The sequence below is a fragment of the Sturnus vulgaris genome, chromosome 4 (assembly GCF_052056855.1).
Source record: "Sturnus vulgaris isolate bStuVul1 chromosome 4, bStuVul1.hap1, whole genome shotgun sequence".
Classification (NCBI taxonomy): domain Eukaryota; kingdom Metazoa; phylum Chordata; class Aves; order Passeriformes; family Sturnidae; genus Sturnus; species Sturnus vulgaris.
In genome coordinates, this window is record NC_142246.1 from 59,760,494 (window position 1) to 59,775,902 (window position 15,409).

At 41.8% G+C, this 15,409-nt stretch overlaps 1 protein-coding gene across 5 annotated transcripts in view; it reads left to right on the forward strand.

The window, feature by feature from the left end:
- ARHGAP24 (Rho GTPase activating protein 24) overlaps positions 1 to 12,445 on the forward strand; it is a 181,287-nt gene extending 168,842 nt beyond the window's left edge. For all 5 annotated transcript variants that reach the window (XM_014880576.2, XM_088164050.1, XM_088164051.1 and 2 more), the window contains 5 exons: positions 4,462 to 4,594; positions 5,342 to 5,415; positions 5,825 to 5,946; positions 8,471 to 9,545; positions 11,713 to 12,445. In XM_014880576.2, the coding sequence (XP_014736062.2) occupies positions 4,462 to 4,594; positions 5,342 to 5,415; positions 5,825 to 5,946; positions 8,471 to 9,545; positions 11,713 to 11,956 (1,648 nt within the window). In that variant the 3' untranslated portion in view covers positions 11,957 to 12,445. The remainder of the gene's footprint in view (positions 1 to 4,461; positions 4,595 to 5,341; positions 5,416 to 5,824; positions 5,947 to 8,470; positions 9,546 to 11,712) is intronic.
- The last annotated feature ends 2,964 nt before the right edge of the window (positions 12,446 to 15,409 follow it).

The window sequence follows — 15,409 nt, forward strand, 5'->3', positions numbered from 1 at the left end:
CAGGCTTGTACTAGATCCCTACATTATGTAGGAAAATTATATAGAGTAATGCTTTGAAGATACCCACAGAGGGGAAGAAAAATCACATAGCACATTAAGTTAACCTGACCTTTGAATTTCTGGACCAAAACCTGTCTCCCAAAATCAGTCAAACTGGTACACAAACTGTAATGTTCTCCTTTGTTTTATTACCAGGACTCCTAAATTGAATTACAGCCTCACAGCTTGTTGTTCCCTACTGTTTGTTCTTCGTGCAAACTGTTTATGTGCCATCATGATCTAGAGCTATTTTTGGCAGGGCATTAATCTTTTTGTAATGTGACCTTGCCTTGTTAATACTTCCTCTCGCAGAGTTTACGAGGGGCTTGCTGGCTGTGTGCTCTGGAGCGCTGACTCCAGCCCTGTGAGCACGCTGTCTGCTGCTCTGAGTTTCTGCCTGGGGTTCTGGTGACCTGCTGGGCTTCAGGGATATTGTTTATGGTGGAGAGAGTGAAAAACTCCAGGGAGTGTAATCGGTCTGACAGCCACTTGCACGGTGTCTGTGGTATCACAAAGGAAAGTGCTGTCAGAACAGCCGCGCCGCGAGAGATATCGATGGCCAAGTTCAGATGGATGGGGATTTGAGTATGGGCAGTGTGATGACTAAGGGGAGGCTGGGACACATCTGCATTTGTCATGCCTGTGCATGAACAGTGCTGGAGTGGGGGGATGCTCCTTTGGAAATGCCACCATGAATGCCGTTTAGTATTTGGGTGAGATAAGTCATTTTGCTCAGACCTCCCACCACAACATTCCAAAATAGCTGTTTCTCAGCTTGCTGATGCTTTTTATGTTGCATTCAGTTCCCCACTTTGTGCTTCGTCATTCCCATTTCAAGCTCGTAATTGTGCACTTGGAGAAAGTCTGGCTTGGTTAATGAGAGTTGTTCTAATTTAGATAACAGAGGATTTTCTGCCAGAATTGACATACTGTATTTTAATAAAAATTAATGAATACTTCTAATCATGTTAATTATGAACGTGTAATCATAAAACACTTTGATATTACACAGTCAGATAGCAAAAGAAATATGAAGATAGGTATAATCATTAAATTTCTGTAGCTGTAATGATTCTGGAATGTAGGCAGGGACAGTGCTCAAGGGGGAATTCTGCCCTGTCTTAATCTGACCACTTTTAGCTGAAAAAAGTCCATGAGGAAGAGGTCCTCCATAGGTCTGCAAAGGATCCATGTTTTAAAAACTACACTAATTATCCTCAAGGCAGAAATAAATGCTGTTATTTGACTTGGACTGTGGATGGAACACCGTAGACTAAAAAGGGAAATAAATGCCCCTAGTCCTCCAGTTCAGCACTTTTTTGAAACCTACAGCTGTCCTTTGTGGCTGAAACGTGCTTAGTGGTATTTGTGGACTGAAACACCCAAAATACAGATGCATTAGGACTGGATTCTGCCATTTTAAAATTTTTTCTCTGTAATTTAAAAAAAAGGTGAAAAAAACCCAAACACTACATTGCAAGATCTAAACAAGTCTTGGATTCTGAGAGACAGTCTCATTAGTCATAAAAATATTGGCATTTTTATAGCCACAGTTGCAGTCAAAAAAGAAAGTTACTAGCTTTGGTCTAAATGTTGATAAGCAGAATTTAAAAGTCCAGTTCTTAGAGAGCTTGGCAAGTAGTGTGTCTGTGTATACAAATTGTGTATATTTTGTTTGTGCTGTATGGTAATGCATACCCAAATCTGTATGGTAATTTCTGTACACATAGAGTAAATCCTAAGAAGTGGTCCAGTATAGTTAAGGGAAAAAAAATATCAGATGTTCCAAAATCTTACTTTGCAACTCCACCATCTCGTGGCAGTCTGTGGTATTGCCTTGGAAAATAATAATGATAATAATGATGATGATAATAATAATAATAACTATTGTATATATGTCTCTATCTGCTGATTGCGACCTGGGTTTGTAATCCCATTTTATGAAACACCTTTCTATATACTTTTAAATACAGCATATGCTTCAGGAAGTTAATTTGAGAGCTTGGGAGCAAACCTTTCCAGTTTCCTTCCTCCTCAGCATCCTGCCTCTCTGTTTCACTCTCAGTTCTTCTGTGCTAGACCCACCATTTTTGGCACTCAGTTTACCTCTTGCAGTGATAACCTAACAGTACTTCACACCGAATAAAAAAGTTTATAAATTGCATTCATTTTCAAGGCTTCTGTCCACTTCTTCAGCCTTCTTATCCTTCAGCTGCTGTGCCCTCTAGGAACAAGTATTCCACAGCAAGGACTGGTGTAAAATTACTCTTACATACTACATGAAGCATGATCCTGGCAGTACAGAGAAGGGAGGATATTACTGTGTAATCCCCTTACTGAGACACCTGTGTGTTGACTTCTAATTTGCTCTTCAGTAATTTCCCTCACTTAGCCTGTTTGATTATTGTATTTTGGAAAGAGCTCTTCAGTTTTATGCAAATAGACTCTGTAAAGATGTGGTTAAATCCTTCAGCAAAGTGTGAGGCGTTTCCTTGTTCAAATAAAAAAAGCAGTAATAATAAAACCTTCAAAAAGACGATCAGTGCTGAATTGAGAATAGGTAGTACAGAAAGGTTAGAGGCCAAATCTCAGCTAGCATTTGAAATCTCATAAAAGAGTACAATAATACCGAGTTTCATGCTAGTAGTTACCCACATTTGTTATATATGTATCCAAAAAGTGTGGTGGGTAGGTAAACACTGTTTTGAATTCAAGCTACTTTACAACAGGGGATTGCAATCAGGAGATTAGAATTTGAACTTTCTTTAAAAATGTGGGTTTGCATTGGTGTTTTTGTAGAGTTTCTCCAGAAAATGCTTTTTGGAATTTGGGCTGGGAATTGTTCATGTTGGAATTAGAAATTTTCTGCGTGTTCATTTTGAGGAATTTGGTGGTGGTGAACATTTAAACATATACAGTGCTTCATCATCTCTCTTCTTCTGACATACCATACCACATTACTCTAAGGTTGTTCCCACCATTCCTGTTAAGATTTAACTTCGTAAAAGCCATTACTGTTTTAACAGATTATTCCAAAATAATGATTAACATACCTCTAGTAAAGCTTAAGTGTGTCAAATACCAATGGCTCCCTTTGAGGCACTGTGAGTTTAAAAAAATACTCCATGTGTGAAGTCTTCAAGAAAATACTAATAATAATAATGCACATTGTAGGCACGTATGTGTGTTTTCTGTTTCTTATTCATGAAATGAGCAAAATATAGGGCCCCCTTCTGTGATTTTTCAGAAATCGGAGGGAAAGATAGCAGCTTGCAGTACAATTCTTTATCTGAACCAGGGAAAACATGTAGAACATTCCAGTAAGGATTTGAATAAATGCCTGAGTAGCTAAACCCAGGGATGGAGCCAGACAGAAGGCTAGAGAGATTTCTTCATGCTAACTTGTGCCTTATATCTAATTTCTACTTACTTTTTTTTCAGATAAGTACTTTTAAGTTAGCGGAGTGTAACTTTACCCGCCACAGAAACATTAAAGCAAGCGTGATTGCATTGTCTGAACTTGTGATTGCAGCCCTTCTCCCTGTGTTACTTTTAGTGTGCCTGATAAACAGCTGAGGCTCCTACTAGCTGTATCCAAAGAAACCTTTAATTTCTGCAAATGCAGTTACATGTCACATCAGGTCTTGGTCTGTTGGCCCTGTAATGTTACCTGTTCTGCAAGCATTCAGACATTTTCTGTTTGGTTCCTCAGCTTATTTGGCACAGGATAGAGCTAAAATTCATTTCCCAGGGATTTGTGGTTCTGAGTCTAAAGTATATCCAGGTTTTTAGTGTTAGAGTACAGCTAAAAGGCACAGTAGTCATTTAGTGGGAGCCCATAGGAAAAAGATGAATGTCAGGGAAAGAGCTGTAATTCCAGTAGGTAGACTTCAACTAAATACCTGTGGTATATATGGTTTCCTTTAAAACCTGCTTCCTGAATACTGGTAGCAGAGGACGTGGTAATAAAATGGAATTGAGACACACTGGGCATGTTTTGGGGGCTGGGGCCATCTCTGGTAGGAGAAAAATTCCCAGTGTGTGAATGCCTTGTTTCTAGCTCAGGTGAAAACGAATAGTGTCATTTAAGATGAATTTCGCATGTCTGAAGGGAGATGCTTGTCAACAAGAGGCAGGATCTATCTCCTCCATACCTGCCTCTGCAAACAGTGCCTTATGTGTAATTATTTATGGTAATAAATCACTAGAGTTGACAGACATTTGCCTGTGGGTATCCTGAGTTCTTTATAGGACAAAAAAAAAAATCCAACAAAAACCAGATTACAGGTAGGGTTTGTAAATGTATATATTGCTGATGAGTAAAATGTGGGGTGAGAGTGGAAAAGTGGCAGGTTTTAGCTTGTCAGTCTCACAGTATCATCCTGATTCACATTAATGACTTCTTGTATTCCACCCCAACAGCAACACAGATGTGCACACCGTGGCTTCACTGCTCAAGCTGTACCTAAGGGAGCTCCCAGAACCAGTTGTACCATATGCAAAATACGAAGATTTTCTTTCCTGTGCCAAAATGCTCAGCAAGGAGGAAGAAACGGTGAGTTGGTAACTCAAGTAGGATGAAATAAAAGGCTGTTGCAGTTTTCAGGAGGAGAGAAGCTGGCAGCTGTCCTAATTTAAATGAGCATCTATTAATTGAAGCAGGTTTTGTATGAAAATTGTTGCCACCTGGGTCCTTGGGAATTCTTAATAAAGGTGTGTAGAATAACCTTAGCTGTATTTGTTGCACGTCACTGAATCCAGTTCAAGTAAACATCATTGTAGTCAATAGCTTCCATTCTGCATGGAAGAGATGTGTATTTTAATGGATTAGACTCTGAACTGTAAAAGGAAGAGTCTTGATGGTTGTTGTTCAACTCTTACTGTCAAATCAGGAGTAATTTATTAGTCATAATCTAGTAGGGACCAGAACTGGGTAAAATAACCAAGTAGTTTCTTGTAGGAAATGCCATCTAGTTTAAACCAGAACTGTTCCTGGAAGGCTTAACCTTGTTATCAGCAGGAGGAATGGAGCTGCTGGTCAATAAAAGAAAGAATGAAAGAAAAAGAAAAAACATGATGAGACCAAGATACTTATTTTCTTGTTCTTCCAGAGCTAATCCATGTTAACCTAATCCAAAATGGGTTCTACAAGCTGTTCTGATCATAACCTGTATTTAATGCTGCAGTTTCAGTGGTGTGTCTGTTGTCTTGTAATTGCAATTGATGACATTTTTTTAATCTCTAATACAATATTGAAAAACTGTGCCTACTCACTCTCTATTTTTCCTTAAACCTCTTAAAGGGCCTGAAAGAACTGGTGAAGCAAGTGAAGAGCCTGCCAGCTGTCAATTACAATCTGCTGAAATACATCTGTAGGTAAGTGCTCTTGCAAGAATATCACAATAGTATTTTTAAGTGTGAGCTGACAGACAGACCTGTCTGTGAATGTGCCCTGAAGGTAAAACATTACTCACACTTGGAGACTGGAGAACTTAAGTGAAGGTACTAAAATGGTAGGTTTTCTGCATGACTAATTAGCAATTTGCTCTATCAAGATTGTGACTTTTCTTTAATAAGCAGGCAAGGAGTGCAAGAAAGTAGAAGTGAATATGGTCTGTCGTCTGGATAAGACCTTGCTTTTCCATTTCTAGCTGCAGTTATTGGCTTTGTTTGTATTTGGAATGCAATACTTAAACTATGTTAGGGAACAATCCCGTGATTTGACTTTTTTTTTTCTTAATTTTCCTCCTTACATGTTCCTTAAGGACCTCTTTCTTCCCCACAGATTCCTTGATGAAGTCCAGTCGTATTCAGGTGTAAACAAAATGAGTGTGCAAAACCTGGCTACAGTTTTTGGCCCCAACATCCTGCGCCCCAAAGTGGAAGATCCTCTGACTATCATGGAGGGTGAGCTTACTGTACATAACTTGTAAGAGCAAAGAAGAAATGTCTTTAGGTTTATTACCAGTCCATGCAGTATGTGCAGTAAGTTCCATATATGTTATGTAGAGACACAAATTTTCAACCTGAATGAGATTTTGGTTTAAATTTTGTGAGTTACTATGAAAGGTACTGAAACTTGCAGCATTGCAAACAGACTTTGCATGAGATTGTTCTGCCTTGGCAGGTTCACTAAACATGGATCTTCTCTCTCAAAACTTCCTGCAAGTATGGCATGTTCTTACTCAGCACATGCAGTTGGAGTGCAGTTAATATTTCACCTGTGGTTCTTGAGGACAAGAAAAAGCTCAAGTTCACTCTGCAGTGACCCATGTAGAACCCCCACAAGGCAGTTGTGTATTACATGCCTTCCTGAACAACAGGAATCAATTTACCAGCTGCATGCTCTCACTTAGGGCCATGTTCAGCTCTAGCATTTTGTTGTGATTAAGACAAAAATACGGATGTGAGAATGTCCTCCTATTCCTTCCTTCTAGTCTTAGTCTTTGTGACTTTAACTCTGCATGAAGTACACAATGCCTTTTCTGCCATCAAACATCAAACATATGTAGGATTTACATAACTTCTTGAAAATTAGGGCTGTACACAGACTGCACTGAAAATTCAAAAATAGCAGTTTTCGTAGTTTATTTGATAGGGTATGGAATTACTCTTTTCCTATGACTATGGTGTTTTTTCTCTTCTCACATACAATTCCTTCTGTACTTTGTTCATTCACTTGTTTTTCTGAAGCCTTACTTTTTCTCCTTCTTTTTAATTCTTATGACAATGACTGTGTTGTTGTGAACAGAAACATGGCATTTCCAAATCATGTATGAAATCTGTGGATACTGTCTGAGCAGCTCTCCAGCCTGCTTATCAACAGCCCTAGAATTAATATGATGGTACCTGTTGGAGGAAACAGGATGGATACTACAGTCTCTGTAGGAAAACACATACATCTTTTTAAATTATGAGGAACAGGTTTGATTAAACAGATTGATGACCTCTTTTAAGCATAACTGTAAGATTTGACGTAAGACAGTGCTGATTTGCAATTGGGCTACACATATTTAAATGTATGGGGACTTTGAACAAAGACTACACATTGGTGCTCATGGCCACCCTTCATCATTTCTCTTTGCCTTTTGGAAGATACAGAGTGCTTTTCTTGCACAATCATTGAAAATAAAACATGTAGCTGTGGGGAGCCATATCTTTATGATGGGGATGAGGAGTTGGTTTTGTTTGAGTCAGCAGAGATCTCCTTCAGAATTCCAGCTATAGGGAAATTTTTTCCTGTTAAATGCAGTCATGAAAGTTGCCTGAGGGCAAAGCAATGTTTTTCTAGTAAAGTTCTGCACACAACAGGTAATGTTCTCAGAAAAAAATGAAGCTAAGTGTGCCAGGGATTAGCTAAGTGACTTTTCCTACTGCCTAGTTTTAAAGTATCATTTTACCTCAGCAAACAAACAAATGAGAACACCTAAAAAAGATGTTAAGTACCCACATTGAATTGACTCTTAGTACTTCTGTTTTAAAAGGGTGGGATATAAAATCCAGAGTATTACAAAGGAGTTCATGTGAAATGATTCTGCACAGTGGGAATTTATTGATGAGAAGAGCACAGCATGCCTCTGAAAGCTTTTTAGCAGTTTAAAAATGAGGTGGTTGTTACAACTGCCTTGACCTTGTTCCTGAAATATTCTTAATAAACCTTATTGAGGGTCTGCTTAGCAAAGTAGAGTCGCACATCCTTATCATACCAAGTCAAGTTCTAAATGCTAGTGTGTAAATTACAGCGCAGACAAGTGGTGTGCACACCAAGGGGCTGGTCTTGTAGAGGAAAGGTGGCCATCTATTACAGGAAGCAGCAAGCTGTGGTGCTGCATTACTTCCAGAGTGTGCTGTAATGTGGCAGAGTTCTCTGGCTGCATATAGTCTCACCATGGAGTGGTTAAATGCATTCACATTAAATTAATTCTGTCTCATTACTGTACTGTTTTGCTTCAGAAGACTAAAATATCTGTTCCAGCAGTGCAAATCCCTTGCCTGCCCGTTTACTGTTAAACTACCAAACACAAGTGCTGTGCCAGAATGAGATTTTGGTTTTAAAATGTTCACTACATTGAGTGGAAAGCCATCATTTAGAATGATGATACCATGTTCTGCTCATTATCTCCTCCTGTGGTCTTCATGGGATGCAGTTACTGTCACAGTAACAGCTTCTTTGCAAATGTTCCCGTTGTTTTTAGGGGTCTGTTGCTGGCACGGTGTGATGGAAGGAAGGGATAATGCTGATGTGGCCCTGTAGCCAAGAGGCACTTAGCCTTGTTAAACATTCAGGGTGTTACACAGATGAGTGCATTGTGTCAATGTTTGTATAAGCTGAATGTTTGCTAAGTATTTGTGGAATCTGGTAGATAAATATATATTTATGCCTTAAATAAAACAGACCATTCACAACCACGTGCTTGGTGTCCCCTTTCAGGTACAGTAGTAGTCCAGCAGCTCATGTCAGTGATGATTAGCAAACATGAAGAGCTGTTTCCCAAGGATATAGACCCTCAGATGGGACCTGAGGTGTGCAACAACAACAACAACGAAATTCCAAAGAAAACCACTGCAGGGCAGCTGCAGAACAAAGAGAACAACAATACAAAGGAGACGGCAGTGAGGCGCTGCTCTTGGGACACGCCCGAGTCTCCCCAAAGGGGAAGCATGGACTGTGAGTCTCCGACTGCTCTGCCAGGCAGCAAGACAAATAGCCCCAGGAACAGCATCCAGAAAGCAGATGTCACCAGGAGCCCGCCACTCATGGTGAAAAAAAATCCCGCTTTTAATAAAGGTAGCGGCATAGTCACCAACGGGTCCTTCAGCAGCTCTGTGGAGGGCCCGGAGAAGAGCCAGACCTTACCAAACTGCTCCCTGCAAGCCAGGAGAACGTCGTCCCTGAAGGGGCCGGTGACCAAGATGGGGACACAGAGCGTGCAGAACGGAGGGGTGCGCATGGGCGTGTCCAGCACCGACGGGCACAGCAGCACCCTGGGCAGCCGGAGCCCGGGATGGGTGCCCAATGGCTTTGTCACTCTGAGGGACAACAAGCAGAGGGAGCCATCAGTGGGCGAGTCAGGCCAGCACAACAGGCTTTCCACCTACGACAATGTCCACCAGCAGTTCTCCATGGTGAACTCTGATGACAAACAGAGCGTGGACAGTGCCACCTGGTCCACGTCCTCGTGTGAAATATCCCTCCCGGAGCACTCCAACTCCTGTCGCTCATCCACCACCACCTGCCCCGAGCAGGACTTTTATGCGGGTAACTTTGAAGACTCTGTGCTGGATGGGCCGCCACATGAAGACCTCTCTAACCCGGGTGACTATGAGAACAAAAGTGACAGGAGGAGTGTGGGGGGCCATAGCAGCCGAGCCACCAGCAGCAGTGATAACAGTGAAACGTTTGTGCCCAACAGTACCAACAACCACAGTGCTTTGCACAGCCTGGTGTCCAGCTTGAAGCAAGAAATGGCCAAGCAAAAACTAGAATATGAGACAAGGATAAAAAGGTAAGATGGTTCGGCGCTCTGCCATCTGACTGCCTTTTGCAGAGTTAATACAAGGTTTTCCTCTCGTGACTTGCGCTAGCTGCAGTCACTGCTGAGTCACTCGCTAGGTGATTGCCAATGGGTTTGTCATCTTTCAGTGTTGACGTTGCTTCAGTGATACTCTGATCCAGAGTATTTTTCAGAGCAGCTGTTTGCCATGGTTGTGACACGCTATCCTCTTGGTGTCAAAAGTAAAGCCAGAACCTTGTGAGTGTATAAAATCTAATTAACAAAATCAGTAGGCTCTCAGAGTGGTTCCATTAGTTCATGCCTATTCTCGAGAGAAAAGCAACTGAGAGTCACCTTCCAGTGAAAGCAATGTTGTGGCATATTCCACTCGTAATTTTTGGGGCTGAGGAGACTGCTGAACTACTTCACGGTCCTCATTCCTCTTGAGAAAGTGCAGCATCTAGGAGTTACCTCTACTCATCATCCTGTCTTTGCTCTGCTGCTGAGCCTTTCCTTCAAAGCTCAGACCTGCTAAAAGAGGGCAAGAGAGGGATATGTCATTGTCCACAGACAGTGCAGACTGTGCTCATACAGAGCAAGGTTACTGGGATGGGTGGTTGTAATGATCAGTGAATCACCCCGAAGTCTGGGCTTAGTGTTAATTAGTGCACTCAGTAGTGCAGAGCTGAATGTGCTCTCTTTGTTATAAAGGTTCTTCAGTCAAGCTGTTCAGGATTTTCTGTTCTCACCTCAGTTACACAGCAGTTCTGTGCACTGGTACCTCTGGCACTGCAAGTCATAGATCACAATGTGAGAGTTGCTGGCAGCAGCAGCTGCCAGTGAAAGTACAGCACACAGTGTTGCAGTCTTTCACTCACGTCACTATTTCCAGCATTGCGTGCAGTGTAGTAGAGCACTTCATGTACAGTTTAGTATATGTGCTGTGTTTAGCACTACTAACATCATGGGATGGACCTTAAAGATCATGCAGTTCCAACCCTCTGCATTGGGCAGGCACACCTCCCACCAGACCAAATTGATCAGAGCCCCATCCAGCCTGGCTTTGAACACTGCCAGGGATGGGGCATCCACAGCTTCTCTGGGCAAGCTGTGCCAGTGCCTCAGCACCATCACAGTGAATAATTTCTTCCAAACATTTGATCTAAACCTACTGTCTTCCAGTCTGAAGCCATTCTCCATTGTCCCATCACTACAGTTCCTCATGAAGGGCCCCCTTCAGATACTGGAAGGCTGCAATGAGATCTCCATACAACCTTCCCTTCACCAGGCTGAACAGCCCAAACTTTATCAGCCTGTCTTTGGAGGGGAAATGCTCCAGTCCTCTTGCAACTTCCTGGTCCTCCTCTGGACTTGCTCCAACAGGTCCATGTCCTTCTTATGTTGGGAACACCAGAGCTGGACACAGTATTCCAGGTGGGATCTCACGAGAGCAGAACAGAGGGGAAGAATCCCTTCTCTCACCCTCCTGGCCACGCTGCTCTGGATGCAGTCCAGGATACAATTATTGGCTTTCTGGGCTGTGGGCACACATCACCAGCTCATGTTGATTTTTTTTCATCAACCATCACTCCCAAATTCTCCTCAGCAGGGCTGCTCTCAGTCTCTTCTCTGCCCAACCTGTAGGTGTGCCTGGGGTTTCCGTGACACAGGTGTAGGACCTCACTTTACTGAACTCCATAACACCCATATTTACAGATACATGCAGGTCCATATTGGCAAATAGATACAGCAGGCAGGTCAGCTGAAGAAAGGAGATTAGCAGTGAAACAAAGGCGTTCAGGGCACAATTCTGACCTTGTAGGTAACACTACTGCAACTAGCAGCAGCTGGGTGTCAACACTTTGGGAAGTAAAGGGAATAGTTAGCCTTCTTCTGGAGAATTAGATGGAGCTGTTTGCTTCTGTGCCTTTTGCTGTTCAAAGGCATTTTCTAAATGAGCTACCAAAGAGACGAAAGTATTTTTTTAACAAACTGCCAAAGAGCTTTCCCTGTGAGAGCAGTTCATGGATGAAGCCATGGTTTGTAGATATGCTATCAGAAATTCAGTCTAAGCTTTAGAAATGAAAAGACGTATATAAATTGTTGGTGGTGTGCATTTCTGCTTGAGTGAGTGGGGAGTGCTGCTCAAGAGCTGTCTGCTTTTATTTCCTTCATATAGCCTGGAGCAGAGGAATCTCACCCTGGAGACTGAAATGATGGCCCTGCATGAGGAGCTGGATCAAGAGCGGAAGAAGTTCACCATGGTGGAAATCAAAATGCGTAACGCAGAGCGGGCGAAGGAGGATGCAGAGAAGAGGAATGATATGCTGCAGAAGGAAATGGAGCAGTTTTTCTCTACTTTTGGAGAACTGACAGTGGAGTCTCGCAGACCAGAAAGAGGCAATACCATCTGGATCCAGTGAGCTGTGGAAGCAAAGACTGTGGGACTTGAGGGAAGGGCTTGGGGGTATTATACTGTATCAGGTGGCTGGTCACCTGTCTGAGGCTAGTACTCAACAAAATGTTACAAACCCTTGAAGAAAGAAATCATACATACATTAAGCACTCATATCTACAGTGTATACTTACCAAGTTATACTCTTTGAATGCTTCATGAGACTACTGTCAAGTGTTACAACTGGATATGTGTATATAAATTTAAAAACCACCTTATAGCCAGAGATGTATCCGAAGAAATATTTTAATGCAAGTCTTGTATTTAAGCTGGTAAATTGAGATGTTGTTGCAATCAAGCTTTATATAAAGGCTTTTCTCCCTTGCACTTAACATAATAAGCTATTTTTGGCATTGTGTTACCATCAGCTTATTTTGTATATCAAATGGTTTTTTTTGTTTTTGTTTTGTTACCCCTTTTGCTGGGGAGTGAAGATAAACAGATATGTTAAGGTAAATGTGTGCATGGTTAGCCCTGATTTGCGTCGTTTCCAAACAGACATCAGGATTGAGAAACTGAAGCATGCCACGGGCAAAATAAAGCAATGCTGATTTCACAGAATTGATGGCCAGGGGACAAAGTTCCAGGGCACCCCTATTGTAAAATAACAAGTGAGGATATAAAGTCAGCCTAGACTGGAGACAGTGACCAAGGGGTAAACAGTTGCTTGTTTGGGAACAAACGTGGATGGCCGTGTGAGAGGTTGAGAGAGGGGAAGGAGAGACTTTAGGAGAAGTTAATCACATAACCAGAGTTTTTGTGTACCCTGAAGAAGTCCTGTGCCTGATAACTGCAGTTCAGAGCAGGGATAAAAACCAGTTGTTCAGACCATATTTTTATCTGTCTTACCTCTGCACTCTGGGTGAAGGTAAGTCCTTTTTGTAGTGCTGGTGTAGGGACACACAGGGAGGTTTAACTGGGGATTGTGGTGACCTTATCGGTGTGATGGGCATCAAAAAAATAACAAAAAAAAAATGACCACTGTAGAAGTTACTGGGACAGCTGGCAACAAACCGGTAAATAAGGAAGAAAACACACAAACATATTCACCACTTGTATTTACAGTGTATATTAGCGAGTATCACACTGTCTGAATGCTTCAGGAGATTACTGTCAAGTGTTAACAACTGTGAAAGTTCCAGGCTCTCGGCATCACCAAGGGAACACTGAGAGGGAACAGCCTGGGGTGTCACAGCATGCAGAGTGCCAGTGGAAAGGAAACATCAGAGCCATCCTGTAAATTAATCATTTGTTTGGCATCTTTAAACACAGTAAGTAGAACCTGTATTTTCTACACCATGTTAAGGATGTTTGGTTTTAACTTAGGGTTTAAGCCTGCAAGCAGTATTATTAGGGAGGGTTGTTGAGACATCTTGGCTTCCCTCTAGTGTCTCTTAAATATATTGCAATTATTTTTTAATTCTAACTGAAAAAGAATTATGAAGGCGACTTCAAAGAGCCTTCTTGGTTATAGTATGGATATTAAACAAGCATTAAATTGGGTGTGGGAATTACACTGGGAAGTAAACATGAGGTTTTAAATTTCAGAGAAATACAGAGCATTATATGTGGTGCTTGTGGATGAATCGTTTGTATCTGGTGAGGTTCAAAGTCCTCAGTCAGGGCAGCTGTTTTATTGATTGCTGTGAACATGTCCAGTGCACCTCCAATCCGTGTGTAAATCAGAAAAAAAGAAGTCAGGGAGAGATCAAGGTATGAGTTGCATGTTTTACATCAGTTAGCAGCAATCTCAGCATGTACCCACAATGGTGAGAGAAGGAAACAGATTGCTATGTTAATTCTGATTTTTTTAATTGAATGAGAGACCTTGATAAGTGATGCAGTAGGCTTCACAATTTAAGCAGCATTTGACATCTGTTGACATGACATCAAAGTCTCTGAAATAAGTATTTTCTTAACTGAAATTCCTTTTTTTACACTAGATGTACACAGTAGTGAATGCTTCTATCAGACCTTGTGTTAGGCAGGATTTGTCTGTTTGTTTGAAGCTTGACTTTGCCTGCATTTGAAACTTTTCTTCATGTTCCAAAAGGTATTTCAGTCAGTTCCTCAAAGAATATTCAAATTCCAGTTATATGGCTAAGCACTGACACCCAAATTTCTTGCTTTGCAGTCCAGAACAAGACTTCACCTCGCTGTCTTGCAGAAATCAACTATACAGAGGAGAAACTTGAGCAGGCACAGCAAACTCGGACAACAGATGTCCATTCCCATCATGATCCATCCAAAGTACCTCACTCCCCCTGTGAGATTGCAGCAGCCTGTGGGCTGTCATGATAAAGTTTATTTATGTCCTTTACATGGTCATCTTCATGCTCCTGTTACTGTCGTAGTTGTTCAAAAGCACAAAGTCCTTGGTGTTTCTTACATTCAGAATCTAACACTTGTCACTTTTCAGCTGTATGATACTGTTTCCAGGTACTGTTCCCTCAACTCCTGTGCTGCCCTGTTGCCTTGAGCATGTCCAGCCTGTGTGTGAAGTGACCCTGCTGGGTCCAAGTGGCCAGAGGATAAAATCATGCTCTTTCTCATTCAGTGCAGTGGAAAGGGACAAGATTTATTCACAATGTTAGGGTTAATGCAGACTGAGCCCGAAGGCTGTGGAAAAAACTATAAGGATTCCATGCAGTGCATTTGTAGATCAATGTATCTCCTAAAGGCAGTTTTTAGGATTCTTAACTGCCATGGTATTGAATATACCTGAGACAACTGGTTTTGTCACCAGTTTGTGTAATGAAACAAGTCATTAGAGGCCAAAGCTAACAGTGTTGCCTGCTGCAAGAGAGCACTAAGTTTCAAGTATCAATTAAAATAAGGGCAATAAATTTGCTTTCAGCTCTTTCTCACAGGTTTGTGAACTCCCCAAGTTAATAATCTGTTGTATGAGTTCACTAGCCAACTCCAGGCTGAGAATGGTAGAACAGCTCAGCTCTTCTAGCACATTGTTCCTCTGCCTCATGCACAGCTCACGAGAGACAAGGCTTTTACAATTAATCAGCACAGATGGTGGGGAAAAAAATCTTTCGAGTTGATGACCTCCTGGTCCAATCCTAAGGTTCACATTATATCCAAAAGTGTAATTTCAAGACACACGAGCAGGCTAGAGTTGAGGGACAGAGAGTAAGAGAGTGATGCACACTTGCCACTGTTAATCCCATCTCTGACCACTTCGTGGGAGCACTGGGATGGGTGCTCATACCCTTACATGCCTTTGCACAGCAGACTGGAAAAGACATACCCCATAACTCTCGAGTGTTAGATTCTATTGTTCTGCTTTGAGAAGCTTTTTGTCTCCCCTTCTGTTTATGAGAGTCCTGCTACATATTTGGAGTATGCTCTGGTGCAGCAGAATAGATAAAGTTCACACATCTTCACCACATGTTGTTATTTTAGCATCTCA